This window comes from Orbicella franksi, chromosome 2, assembly GCF_964199315.1.
Source record: "Orbicella franksi chromosome 2, jaOrbFran1.1, whole genome shotgun sequence".
Taxonomy (NCBI): domain Eukaryota; kingdom Metazoa; phylum Cnidaria; class Anthozoa; order Scleractinia; family Merulinidae; genus Orbicella; species Orbicella franksi.
The window spans coordinates 34,944,738-34,959,454 of record NC_138146.1 but is presented as its reverse complement, the minus strand read 5'-3'; the positions used below and the strand labels follow the sequence as shown (position 1 = coordinate 34,959,454).

Here is a 14,717-nt window from a genome sequence, read left to right as displayed (position 1 = left end):
ACTGCTAATGATTCGTTATTCACTTACGAAGAAGGCGAAGATCACTCGTCTTATTTTGATGTTGGATATGTGCCCATGTTCTTGGATCGAGATAACTTGGTGTTTGATAACGTAACCCTGGGCGAGCTGGCTCGGGACGTGTGTGGCGAAAACAAGCAATGCCTGTTTGATGTCCATACCACTGGAAAGGTCAGCATTGGAGTGGCTTCTAAGCAGGCCCTGGAATCTCTCATTGCCGTTGTTAATGAAACACAGACTCCGGGTGAGTAGGCGGAGGAGACTGCGAGCCTCTTCATGATATATTAAGCTTAAAAACACTTGAGAAGGTCTACGCAGGGGCATTCATTTATTGTCAATGATTGTCTTTAGTTCTGAAGCCGCTTCATGCTACAGAAACTGGAGATAGGCGTCTACAGTAATCTTAATGAGGGGCACATTGGGGAGTTATGATCACGGCAATACCGCAAAAAAAAAAAAGAAAAAAAATCGGCAAATACCGTCATATCGCAAAAAGAAAAAAAAATCGCTAAATACCGCAAAACTTTAATACCTAGTCGAAACTCGATGTCACATTGCACCCACTACCTTACGAAAGTTTTATAGGAAAGCAAATAAGAAAGCAAATGAAAGGGGAACATTAACAGTTAATATCAATGAACGTTAAGTCAGGTAATTTTCGATTTGCACAAAATAAGCAAAATAAGCAACATCCATAGACGTGTTAGCTAATAATATTATTAATAAAAAATAACTTTTGACACAAGGAACTGCAATTTTCGGTTACCGTGAGAACAAAGTTTCATTGGCGATGTCTAGTCGGAATCTGGAAAAGACTCGGACATCGTTGGAGGACCTGGAGGATAATTTTCAATACCATCCAAAAAGCTAAACAACCGCATCCCGTTGTTTCGGAGCATACCGCAACACCGCATTTCGAGATTAAAATTACCGAAATACCGCAAGAAAAATTGTCCAAAACCGCAATACTACAACCACCAACCCCCAATGTCCCCCCCCCCCCCCTTTGATTCACCTATTTCAACTCATAGTTGATAATTCGCCAATTGTTTCACTGGCCAGTCGACTTGCAAAACAGTTTCTTTGAAAGAAAAGCGTTTAAGCGTGTTTCTTTGAAAATCAAATTCTTGTAGGCTGTGTACCAATTAAAAATAAACTTCAGAATGGCTCCATGCAGAGAAACGATTCTGAAGATGGAGGAATGCTGTACAAATTCCACTGTGATGAAGGGTTCCTTCGCAATGGCTCTACCGGCATTCATTGTTACCAAGGACGGTGGAATGGTTCTAAACCAAGCTGTGAGCCAGATGGTTAGTATTTTCTCCCGAATATATTGATAAGTAGCAAGTCAATTTTTTCAAACTCGCTTTGGGAGCAAGTTTACCTTTACTAGCAGTAAAACTTTGTTGATCCAGGGTCATCCACAAAAGTAACCTTTAGTAACGTTTATCGACATTTATCAGCTCATAGTTGATAATTCGTCAAGTCAGTGTCTCCCTTGTCCGCAAACGCGGCAGTAGTTTATTTAAAAACTACATTTATGGGTTATCGACCAAGTTTGTTCGCTCAAGATGGCTGGATATTGGCCAAGTTCTTTTTTTGCGAGTTAATGGACCTCGACTCCGTCTCGGTCCATAAACTCGTAATAAAAAGAACGAGGCCAATATCCAGCCATCTTGACCGAACAAACTTGGTCAATAAAGGATTTATTATATGGCTTTCGGGGAAATTTTGCTTGCGGGACACGGCGGGTAGTCCCGAGCGGGCAAGATAGCTTCATCTTGTCCGCCAATCACAGCGCAAGATTTGATTCATCTTGCCCGCTCACGGAGCTGGCCATATAATAAACATACTTTATTGAACCTGCTCAACGATAGAGGCTTTTCAGGAACAATCATTTAACAATATGACATCAGCACCACTTCCAAAGAACTTAAAGTGTTCGCGTACAAATCAAATTCTTGCAGGCTGTATACCGATTGAGAATACCCTGCAGAATGGCTCAATGCAGAGAAACGATTCTGAAGATGGAGGAATGCTCTACAAATTCCAGTGTAATAAAGGGTTCCGTCTCAATGGCTCTGCTGTCATTCAGTGTCACGAAGGACACTGGAATGGCTCTAAACCAAGCTGTGAGCGAAAAGGTGAGTATTTATCTCCTGAATATAGTGGTGTGGAACGTAGTTTTCAAATTTTATTAATCTCGCTGAGTCGCTGTGGAAGTTACTTTACCATATTTGATAATTCACCAAGTGTTTCCCTTGTCCACAAACGCAGCAAAAGAGTTTATTGTATTGTCGTGAAATGTAATAATGTCGTGAATTGTAATAGCTGTCGTGAATTGTAATTACACTTGTCGTGTTTTGTAATACCTGTCGTGAAATGTAATAACAAGTGTCGTGAATTGTAATAACGCACCTGTCGTAAATTGTAATAACATGCTGTCGTGAAGTGTAATAATCCGAGCTGTCGTAAATTGTAACAACACCCTGTCGTATTTTGTAATAGGTCGTGAACCTGAGAACGAGCATTTTTTCAAAAAGCGTGTTTAGTCTTTTCAACAAATAACGGTTAAAATTGATGACGGTAGTGATGGTGATGATGACAGTGAGGATGAGGATGATGATGATGATGATGGTTTTATGTGAATTGCAATGCTGCTTATCGATACTGTTATGCATTCAATAAAGAAATGTAAACTGCGATTGGGAAATAGCCTTATGTCACCAGCAAGTTTAAAGAAAATACTTGGCTCACGCAGATTAGTTACTCTGAAGATGATCAATCGGTCGAAAACGTGTGGCAATAATTTTTAACAGCTTTCGGCCTAGTACAGTTTTTTTCATTTGATATTTTGACGGTGAAATGTCAGCTGAATATTATATATTCATGGTTGGGAGGTAAAAAGAAAAACGGGAGTGTTGCACAGCAATTTACTTTTATTCAAAGCATAAATGCTATCTCTTACATACCATTAATTTTATGATAACAGGTGATGGGAACACGTAACGATTATAGCACTTAGCACTCAAGACAAACAAGAATACATCGCAATTACAATTTTAGTCCAGTTTAAGCAAATGTTTTAAAGTTCTATCTCGCCAAATAAACCCAATGCTATTACACTATTGATGTTTTAACAAAAACTATGATTTTAAAAATCGAACTTGTGCGTCAACTCAAGAATGTTCAGTGTTCTACAAAAGACATCCAGGCTCTGACCACTACAACCTTAGGAATTCATCGATATTTTTTGATGACATTGTAATTTTACTGTAATGACCTCATTAAACTGTCCTTTTAACCGCAAATAAACCGTTTTCTTTTCCGTTAGACACGTTCCTGACAGCGTCAGTGCTGCAAACGGTCGGTCATCGGACATTGGCTGACTAAAAATAGCTAGTGTCCGACGAAATCTTAACTATGCCAATATTTTTTTTAGCGTAAATTTTTTTGCGAAGATGTCCATTACAAGGCCATTTCAATATTATGAATTTTGAATATAGAAAATGACAATGAAATGAAATCCTTCTACTTCACAGGTTATTACAAAAGACGACAGAGTGTTGTTACAATTTACGACAGCTCGGATTATTACATTTTACGACAGCATGTTATTACAATTTACGACGAGTATGTTATTACAATTCATGACACTTGTTATTACATTTCACGACAGGTATTACAATACATGACAAGTGTAATTACAATTTACGACAGGTATTACAATTCACGACATTATTACATTTCATGACAGTACCCTCCCCAATAGGGGCGTTCAGGAACACTAATTTAACAACTTGACATGAGCAGCACTTGCAAAGAAACATTCAAACTGTGCTGAGCAAATCAAATTCTTGCAGGCTGTGTACCGATTGAGAACACACTGCAGAATGGTTCAATGCAAAGAAACTATTTCGAAGATGGAGGAATGGGTTACGAATTCCACTGTGATATTAATTTATCAAAGTATAAATAATGAAAAGAGCTAAACATTCTTGTCAGCCATCTTACCATATTCTTGTGCAAATCAAATTCTGGCAGGTTGTTTGCCAATTGAAAGCACACTGCAGAATGGCTCAATGCAAAGACACTATTCTGAAGATGGAGCAATCGTCTACAAATTCCAATGTAATAAAGGGTTCCGTCTCAACGGGCCTGCTATCATTCAGTGTCAGTGCTCAAAACCAAGCTATGAGCCAAAAGGTTAGTGTTGTCTCCCACGTATAATGTTGGGCAGTTGGTCAGATATTTTTCAATCTCGCGTGATTCATGGTTAATAATTCTCCAAGCTGAGTGTCTTACCTACCCACAGACGTAGAAAAACAGTTGCTCTAAAAACTAATAATTGGCATGAGCAATGTACTACGAAAGGAACACCTCTGATGTTCTTGCAGGCTGTATACCTATTGGGAATATTCTTCAGAATGGCTCAATGCAGAGAAACGATTTTGAAGATGGGGGAATGGTTTACCAATTCCACTGTGATGAAGGGTTCCATGTCAACGGTCCTGCTGCCATTCATTGTTACAAAGGACAGGGGAATGGTTCTAAACCAAGCTGTGAGCCAATTAAAGGTGAGCGTTCTGCCCCAAGTATACTAGCAAGCTTAACAGTAGACGACAACAACAACAACAACACCCACAACACCAACTCGGAAAAGTTATTTTCGAATACGTCTGACTCTGAGTTATGCCCTCCATTAATGAACAACATTCTCAAATCCGTAACAATCTGTAACAAGAACCAAACTCAGTGTGCCTACTGCGAATTGCAGGCAACCGTGTGGAGGTTTAAGTTATTTGGGCATGCTCTTATTAACTAGAGCTAGTGCCACTTCTGTCCCACTCTAATCACCTTCGTACGTGGCGGCGGGCACATTTAATTTAGATGAAATGTGCATGTGAAATAGTCTGAAATACTTTACTTTCCTTAGCTTTAATTTGAATTTAATTTTCTGTAACAGTGTAACATATCCTTGTCGTTTAAAATCGTTTAGCAAAATCGTTTTCAAGATTTTTGGAAATAAATATGATCACGTACTATACTAGCCCGTCAAGGTAATGGGTGGTAGACGTGGTGGCATTCGCTATCCGCGATCGCTAGCAGTCGTTAGCACTTTTGAAGCCCTGGATTATCTAAAATAATCCTTACTTTAATTGGGGATTGATTTCTTTCATAAATGCGTAAGGAATTGTATGCGTCTCAGATACTCACTTCGAATCTAGTCATAATCAAGTAGCAAATTGCTTGGGCCCCATTTCTACGGTCTCGAGTACCCAAGACAACACTCTCTTTCAACACGAGGAGTTTAGATGTTATTCCTGTTGGTCGCAACTGCAGTTTTCGAAAAACTGATTAGCAACTTCCTCATTTCTCTCGGCCAAGCTTAACATTTGCCACAACTTCTTTCCATACGTTATATCTCATGGACAATTGTAATCCTAGCATGCGGTCTGGAAGGCACGGTTAAGCCTAGTTGTCATATGCCGCTGACATACCTGGGCACGGCCTGGGACACCGTTACGGCATATGTGAACATTTATCATTGAATCATAATTTGTCCCAAGCATTGACCGCCGGAACTCGGCTCAACTTCGCAGGCAAACTGGCGGTTGTCGGCGATTGTCGGCGATGAAAATATTTTATGTAAACATCATCTGCGGACGCAACTCCAGTAAGACGATTCGATCCATTTGTACAGGTGGAATGGTTGAAAATTGCGCCAATTCGATTTGCATTTTGCACCAATTACAGTAGGTCGGCGATCCATGGCAGATGCGCCGGGGACCCACTGGAACAGATCGCGAACGTTGTCAGTTGGAACCGACGACTTCATCGCGGGTAGGTCGGCGGGATATGAGAACCAAGCTTTATGAAAGGGAGAGGACCTTCTTAAATTGGTTTCATGGACGTCAAATACTTGTTAAAAACAAATTACCTCATTCACATTTAGAATCTACTAATCTCAGTACTAAGCCAGAAAACCAACATTTGTTTGATCTGACTTCAATATCTTGCTGCTGTAGTGAAAGAAGAGTGTGATGATAGTTCAGGTACCGCAATCTCTAGTCTCCATACGAGCCATGCGCCCCATCCTTCGGCACTAATATCTCCAGTTTCTATCTAGCACGAAGCAACTAATTATAGAAGAGAATTAATACTCCTCCTTGGACGGGATGCTAGTTCATCGCAGGGTTACCCCCAGCATTAATTTTTCTGGTACCAGTTTATACACCAGCGGGGTAGAGAGGGGCACTGTACGAGTCAATTGTCTTGCCTACGAACACAACACAATTGCAGTGTCCCCGGGAAGGAGACGGGCTAAGGGCCCGTTTCTCGAAAGCCCCGGAAACTTTTCGGGCCTGTAAAGCCATTCTTAGTTCATCTGTATCTACAAACAGAGAGGTGTATACGCCTGAAACTTCTTGTTTGAAGGGAACCTCTGTTCCTGTTAAGAATATGTGAATAAAACAGCGCTGCAATCGTGAGGTTGGAGATTTTACTATGGCTTTCCGGGGTGCGAAATCTTTTCGGGACCTTCGAGAAACAGGCCCCAGGACCGTTCGATCTGGAGTCGGGCGACCTAATCATTTGGCCACCGAACCTCTCACTGCATATCTTAGCACGGTAAAAACTGCCGACCGGAGTTAAAATCATCATCACAATATCTAACTAAGCTGTTTCTTCATTTACAGGTATTCTATCCAATAACACACGTGTACCATGGTATATTTTCGCTGCTGTTTCAGCTGCAGCCATGTTCGCAGTCGTCGCAGCAATCGCTCTGCTCATCTGTTTTCTTCAAGGCCGACGTAAAGATCGTCAACAGAGTCATAAAGAACAGGCCGCTTCACAAGCCGGAGAGGAGACTAAACAAGACTTGGTCTTCCTTGCTTCATTTACCAACCCGGCGTACACATTATCAACAAGTGATCTTAGATCAGAAGGTTTACGTCACGAGATCTGGCCAATCGAAGAAATGCAATCAGGAGAATAGTCATGGATTCAAAGTTGACCGATTTATTAGTGGTTGTCGGAAAAAAGTGCATTTAAAATAATACACAGATCTACAACTTAGTTATTTTGTTATCTGGGATGTCTTAAACTTACAGAAAAAACTATGTTACACGGTTCTTATTTTCTGTATTTCAGGTAACATTAATTAGTTGTTCTGATAATTCTAATACTGGATTACTCATTCAGTCACTTCAACAATTACAGCACGTGTCCACCCCCCCCCCCCCACCCCCCCACCATCCCTTCCTGGACCTCACTTTCGGCAGCTATATTAGTATAGTACTAATCAACCATTTTTTTGTGGGGAAGAAACCAGAACGAAAGGTTTATGATTTTTAACAATTCGTTTTAGCTTATCAAGCGTTTCATCAAACGTTTTATGATATTCGCATTTACCCACATTTTAAAAAACTAGCAGCATTTTTCAGCTTAAACGTAGCTTTGAATTCAAGTTGTTTTTCAAGGTGCTATTGTTGACTCATTGCCAGCCGCTGTTCGGGAAAGGAGCCCGCGCAGCGGAAATCGAGCCTATTGTTGACTGCACGATAGAACTATGAATACATTGAGGGTTTTTTGACATATAGTTTCAGTAGCAAAAGCTTAGGTAGTTTTAAAGTCGCTGAGGGTGAGATCTTGCACGATAAACTGACCTCTAACAGTTGACTGTTAATGTATTCCAATTCGTATTTTTCTCGATACTTTAAGTTGAGTAGTGTCATTGAGAAGGTATTTTTTTTCCTCAGCCCGTTTGTTATGATTGCAGTTTTGATCAGCAGACGGCTTAATTAAACGTAACCACTTGTCTAGTATTACACAACCTTGGAGACCACTGCTCTGATCTGTTCTTGACGGGACTAGCTATGCCTTGATGCGAGACTGACCGTTGGCATTGCACGAATTTTCTCTCCCCAAGTCCACTTTGATACAATAACACCTCAGTAGTCCTTTAATATTGGCTCACAGATAAATTCAACCAGAAGAACATTTCTGAAGCATGCACCCAGAGCATGTCCGCGTGTATTTCCTTGTAAATGACCCGTGTTGTTTTGTAACCTGATAAAATTCACTTTCCAGGTAAGTCTTACTTAATTCAGTCTCGTGATCTTCAGAGTAGGCCTTCAACTTACTCTTAGTTTCATTAGCAAGCAAGCATGAGCGCTGCAGGTACAACAATTGCAGTAATATGAGACAGTGCATAAACCCCGAAAAAGTGACCAGATGATTTGGATTTAAACACTTGAATTGTTGGTTTTGCGTTGTACATGTGTTTGAATCGTTGTGAATGCTCAGGTTTTTGCCATATTTCTTGGGCTTCCATTATGCTTCCTTAGCTGATGAAAACCGCTATTTAATCTCTTTCTTTTGTTAATATTTATTATATTTTTTTCTTTCGCTAAAATATTGAGAGTGGATGCCCCGTGATATGGTATGGGACGTTAAACAATACCCATGCCAAATAAACAAAGTTATAAACCGATAGCCTCCACATCAACCGAAGGGACCTTTGCATCAAACATACATATAAACAATTTTAAAGAAAGTACTTAAAATTCTGAGGAACAGGTTCAGACCTGAGGAACATAAAACTTATTATGACCGAGTGCTATAAGACCACGAAAAAAGAATGCAAATTCAAGGAATTGTTTGTCTCAATGGGTGGAACGATATTTTGTGTTAATAGACGACTGATATATTGACTTAAGAAAAAACTAAATTCTGAATAAAGAATTTATTTCATTTGAAGGTAACGCGTGTTAACGTCAAATGACACAAAAAAAAAATGGTTCACCTTTTTTGGCTTTGGGTTTTTTTTTTTTTTTTCTTTTAGAGAAAATCTTAGCCAAAATCTTTATGAGATCTTTCCAACTCTTTTAATTGTTACAGGAAATAAGTGAATATAAGACCATTACCGCAGAGTTCCATGTTGACTACTTCACGTGCTTTCAGCTCGATCAAAAAACTCAATCATTATCCCTGAAATAGTTGATTGTTCAGGTTTCACTCTTTTCACTAAAAACGATGATCATGAACAGTACTATATTAACTCCAGGGTCCTCCAGCCGGCAAAGTTTGTTCAGAACAAAAGTCGCAAAACAGTTGTATCTACCTAGATTGGCTGAGCCATGCATCTTTGACCAATACAGTCAGTATCTCGTCTACAAGATGTCAATACTTTGTTTTTACTATTAGTGCAACGTGATTCAAGTTGCTCGGAATTATTTCAATATACCCTCGCTTGCACATGGCAAAGTCAGCCGGAATCAAAATCGTAATCCATTTCACATGTACTATATTGACATCAAAACGGCTGGCCCTGTGTCAATAAGAAAGACTAAAAATCCGATGAAACGGCTTATAAAAGAAGTTTTAAAAAGTCGCAGAATGATCAGTTCCATAATCAATTTTCATCCTGGATCGAAAGACAAGAGAATGCAACGCGATAAAATAACGCCTTCGGATAAAACACGCTTTAAATAAATATTGAGAATATTGCACTTATACTTTTATCCAAGGAGATATCTGTTTCTTTTTTTCTTTTTTTTTTTTGCGGCCTTGTAATTGGACAGGCAAAAGTGACGATTATTAATTTAAACTAAACAAAGTGTGCTCAACATAGAATTAGTCTTGAAACAAAACATCAGCTAGGTGCGAATCTGATCTTCTTGCCCTGATTTTCCGCTAATTAATAATTTTCGTGACAAGCTGAACTTTTTTCAAGTATTCAGACTGACTGTCGTTGAGTTTAATATAAAGTACTTCATGTTTTATGAGGCCGCGATCTAGAAACTCCATATCCCACTCCAAGGAACGGCCAATGGGGGTCGTAAAAGCTCATATAAGAGTTCGAGGTTGAACATAGAGGAATTATAAAACTTTCTGCCCGAGGAAAGTCAACTGAGGTTTTCGCATTTCTCAGTTACTGCTACATAGTTCTCTACCTTGCTACTTTTTACCTACGTAGTGCTAACACATCCGTGGCTGTAAAAACAACTGTTAAAAAAGGTAGTGAAGCAAGCAGCGTAAAATAAGGTACTTCTATTTTTCAATTGTGCTTTCAAATGCTCAGTTTGCTAGACAAAACAAAATATTTAAATGTTGGGCTTTCGTCCGAGAAGTTGTTTTGGAAAACCAATTATTTGCCTAGTCCACCGGCTATTGATAAAAAAAAGTCATTAGGCCAGGTATAATCATCTTTGATTACTTCATATACCTATTGATATTCATCTGGCGAGAACAACTTATCCAATAATTTTCTCAGGACGGATGAAGAAACAAACCAAAAACTTAATATCAAATGACCTCATTGAATATAATCGCGATATCGATATACTTTTTTTTGATAAGACTGTTTCAATTTAAGCCTACGCGAGTATAACTACTAAGCCTCGGGATTTTGATTTTGCATTAGTATTTTTAATTTCTTGTTTTAAATTTAGGCAAGTCGCTAAAATACGTATTCTCGGGTCAGTCAACATTGCTATTATATATATAACACGTGTAGAGGTTACCAACTGATTTAGTGGGAGGAAGATTCATCTGAATGACAGCCGGTATGCCGGGCGTCCCGACCCTACTGTCGGTTACCACTCCCTCTCGTAATTTTGCAAATGTCTTTCGTGCGGACTAGGCGCGTGAAAACTTAGGGCGCAAAATTTAAAATATAATAATTAACTAGGGAAAAGGGAAAAAACCACAAGAGTTTTTCTGTTTCTATAAGAACAGTGAGAATTGAAAACTGTGACTTGTAAGGATGTAACAGAGTAGTGAGACTGGAGTATTCACGCTTGACGTCCGTTTCCCCTTCTACTGTCTTTTTTTTCCTAAATAGGTAATTGAATTGCTTTAAGAATTTGTATGGCTCATCATTAAAATATTTATCTTTTTATAGTATAAATGGTTAATATGGAGTTGCTATTTATACTATTTTAATTGATGAGAATATCCACTGCATAAGTAGTTAGTTGTAACCACCATTTCTCCTTAGGTAGCATTAGTAGCAGTTGAACGTGACTACCCTTTTATTTTAGTGAAAAAGTGCCAAAAAGGCCTCCTTTGAAGACAGACACGAAGAACTGGTCTTGCTATTTCATTTATAACGAATCTTTATCAATCAACCTTTCTTTTCGTTCCTCAATTTACATTTTGTATAAATTTTTATTTTAATTTAGATTTAAAATTGAGGTCAAGGATGAGTTGGAACACTCCCCGTAGGTTTTCTGCGATGCTCCTTGTTGTTGTTGTCTCGTGCAACTTCCAACCAACAGTTTCTTTACAGACGCAAAGGTGTGCTGGGCGTGGTTGTAAATTAACCTGCCCAAAGAGCCCTTTATATAATTCATGCAAGCAGATTTGTACCGGAGGAAACTGCAACCTGATATGTCATGCCGCCGAAAAGTGCCACTTCTCTTGCACAGGGGGAAGTTGCAAGCCTATTCTGTGCGCCGCAAGGATGTGCGATTTGTCGTGCACTAGTGGAGGCTGGGAAATGGACGGCAAAGGAGAGCATTGCAAAGCCAGTTGTACTGGTGGTAGATGTATTCTTAAGTGCCCCGCAAACGCAAAGACACGCAACCTGAGATGCACCGTTGGACCGTGCAATACCGTTCGACCAACACCATCTACAGAAACTACAGCCCTCACTGTCTGGCCCACTTTACGACCTCGTTTTCACTCTCAGACATGCTATCCAGTTGCTGGTTGTACATGTCCAAGAAGCTCCAGCTACTATCGATGCAATCAGGTTTGCCTTAGTGGTAGATGTCCTTTAACCTGTCATGCATCTGGCATATGTGACATGAGTTGCACCGGAGGAAACTGCAAACCTATTATGTGTGACTCAACAACCTGCGATTTGTTCTGCACTGGTGGAGGCTGCGCGATATACTGCAGAGGAGAACTTTGTAAAGCCACTTGTACTGGTGGTAACTGTCCCGTGACTTGCCATTTGACCGATAGGTGTAAGATCATGTGCACCAGAGGGAATTGCAAGCCCATTCTGTGTACTGCGAAAACCTGTGATTTGTCGTGTACTGGTGGAGGGTGCGAGATGGACGGCAGAGGAGAACACTGTCAGTTCAGTTGTACGGGTGGAAGATGCACTCTGAAATGTTCCCCAAACGCGAAAACCTGTGTTCTAAGATGCACAGGTGGGCCCTGCAAAACTATCAAACCAACAATCAAACCAACAACACTTACAATTCAGCCCACCCTACCGCCTGGTCCGCACATTCAAAGATGTATGCAGGGCGGCTGCAAATTAACTTGTCCAAGAAGGTCCAACTACAATCAGTGCGAACAGATTTGCACCGGTGGTAGTTGCCCTTTCACTGCCATTCGTCTGACAGATGTGATATGACATGTACTGGAGGAAGCTACAAGCCCATTCTGTGTACCGCGAAAATATGCAATTTGTCGTGCTCTGGTGGAGGGTGCGAAATGGACTGCAAAGGAGAGCACTGTAAAGCAAGTTGTAGGGGTGGAAGATGCATTTCAAAGTGTCCCTCAAACTCGAAAACCTGCAACTTGAGATGCACAGTTGGACCGTGCAAAACTATCAGACCACCCAGCACTGCACTTACCACAGTACCACCAACAAATCCTCAGCCAACTACTCCGCGTAATCCATCCAATCCCTTTCAGAAGTGTGTTAGACCACAAGGTGGTTGCAGGCTCACATGTCCGAGACGTCCCAATTACACTTCCTGTGTGCAGAACTGCAATAAAGGTAAAGGAGGCTTCTTTTTAAAATAATTTTTCATCATTTCAGCTTTTACTTTCAAATGTTTCTGGGAAAAGGGGAACTTTTATTTAAAGATACTTGTCACACGTTTTTCGGTACCTTGCATAGTACGTTATAGTACAAGGTAAAAGGAAAATAAAAGTCCTTCGTGCTTTTAAACGAAGAATACGATGGCAGAAACATTGTTACACTTAATCGGTTTAAGGGCAGAAAGTACACCAGGTCTTGTTAAATGATTTTTTAAATCGTGCAAAAGTAAAAACAAAAACTCGCGTTCAGGAGTCAGGTGAAGAAATCATTTTACCGATCAAAGAAAGCTTGCACCTATCTTTTGAAACATCCACTATTCTTTATTGTCTTATTCATGTCTTTGATTTTCCATCACGGTGTTCAGAAGAGATGATCTAGAGAACCAGGATCGTCGGTACAAGACCTGGAAAGGTTGTCATGTTTTCAAAGACCTTATCTGCTGGCCGACGGCATTCCAACTCCTACTTAGCTCAAATCCTCGCCTTGACGTCCAGAAATGGACTCGCTCTATCCGCAAGCAACAAGTGGATGTGTCGACGGCCCCTTTAATGATACGAAAGTTTGTCGAGACGGGATAGCGAATGTGAATGTACACGAGTTGAAGCGTACGTAGACATACATCAGTTCTTGAATGTCAGTCATCCGTCTACATGAAAAAGTTACGTTTGTACCTTTAAATCTTATGACAACCTGACTTTCAATACTTTAACTTTCAAGGAAAATGTCAGTTAAGATGTTATGCAGAGGAAAAGTGCACGATGACTTGTATTCGAGGGAACTGCAAGCTTGTGATCTGCACTGCAAAATCGTGCCTACTGCATGTCTTGTCAAGGAGGGAACTGTGCCATGAACTGCTGGGGAACCTTCTGCAGGACCTCCTGTTCGGAGGGTGGCTGTTCCTGAGTTGGTCCCCTAGTGCCAAAACCTGTGAACTGAGGGGCACTTATTGCAGGCCGCGGTGTGCAAGAAAAAGATGTAGAAGTACCAGAAGTCGCGGATAGCGAGGGAGCTCTCTGAAGTATCTGCCATCTGACTGCTTATTTGAAAACCTTTTTTGTATTAAAATATTTTTCTACCATAACCACAAAATAGTTTTTAAATTGGAGTAATTACAAATAAAAACCTTTTGAAACCAGCACTTAGTAGTGAATACCCATTTGCACCGAGCAACTTTTTCATTCCGTAAAAGAATGTCAGTTTAAAAAAAAATAGGAAATGTGTTTCGTTTAGACTCATAGTGAGGCAAAATACCGTAACTTGTCTACTGTCACCCTAATCAAAGTAGCTAATCATGTTAACTTTTCTCTGACTTACTGCCAGGTTGGCAATCTTGGTAGACCTCAATTAACCGACAGCTTTTAAATTAAAAAAAAAACATATATATAAATAAATGCTTGATCGGATGCATATGACTGAATGAAGCTTTTCGACTTCAAATTGAAAAGGTAAAAGGTAGAAGACATCTTTAGGCACTAAAAACTACCAGCAAGAAGCAGGCGAGGATTAAAAGGCGGTGGATTGGGTGCTTGTCACTTCTCTATAGAACTGTCTAGAAAAAGGACAGGACAGGACGAGACAAGAAGGAACAGATGTATTCATATTAGCGCCTTTGTTTCTAGTCAAAACAGTGATAAACCATGAACGTGTAACGAGAACTCCTAGATGCAGGAAAGGATTCTTTCGAGTAGATTTAATTCAGCCATTCGAGATCGCAATGGTTTGCATTTAGCAATATAGAGAAGAATAACTAATTCAAAGTCTTCAACATACATGAAAGTAGATAAATTCGAAATAAATTCCATTAACAACGTTTCTGAAAAACCATTATTCAATTTGCAAAACTATTGCAAGTTCTCGTTAAATCTAATCGCCAGGTATTTGAAGTTCGCAGTACTTGCAAAAAGTTCTC

The 14,717-nt window shown here is 40.0% G+C and overlaps 1 protein-coding gene and 1 pseudogene across 1 annotated transcript; both read left to right on the top strand.

The window, feature by feature from the left end:
- LOC145480135 (uncharacterized) overlaps positions 1-7,248 on the top strand; it is a 95,400-nt pseudogene extending 88,152 nt beyond the window's left edge.
- Positions 7,249-11,359: 4,111 nt separating this feature from the next.
- LOC145469898 (uncharacterized) lies at positions 11,360-13,325 on the top strand. Its single transcript, XM_081453714.1, has one exon. The coding sequence runs from the start codon at positions 11,489-11,491 to the stop codon at positions 12,392-12,394; it is 906 nt and encodes a 301-aa protein (XP_081309840.1). The 5' UTR covers positions 11,360-11,488; the 3' UTR covers positions 12,395-13,325.
- The last annotated feature ends 1,392 nt before the right edge of the window (positions 13,326-14,717 follow it).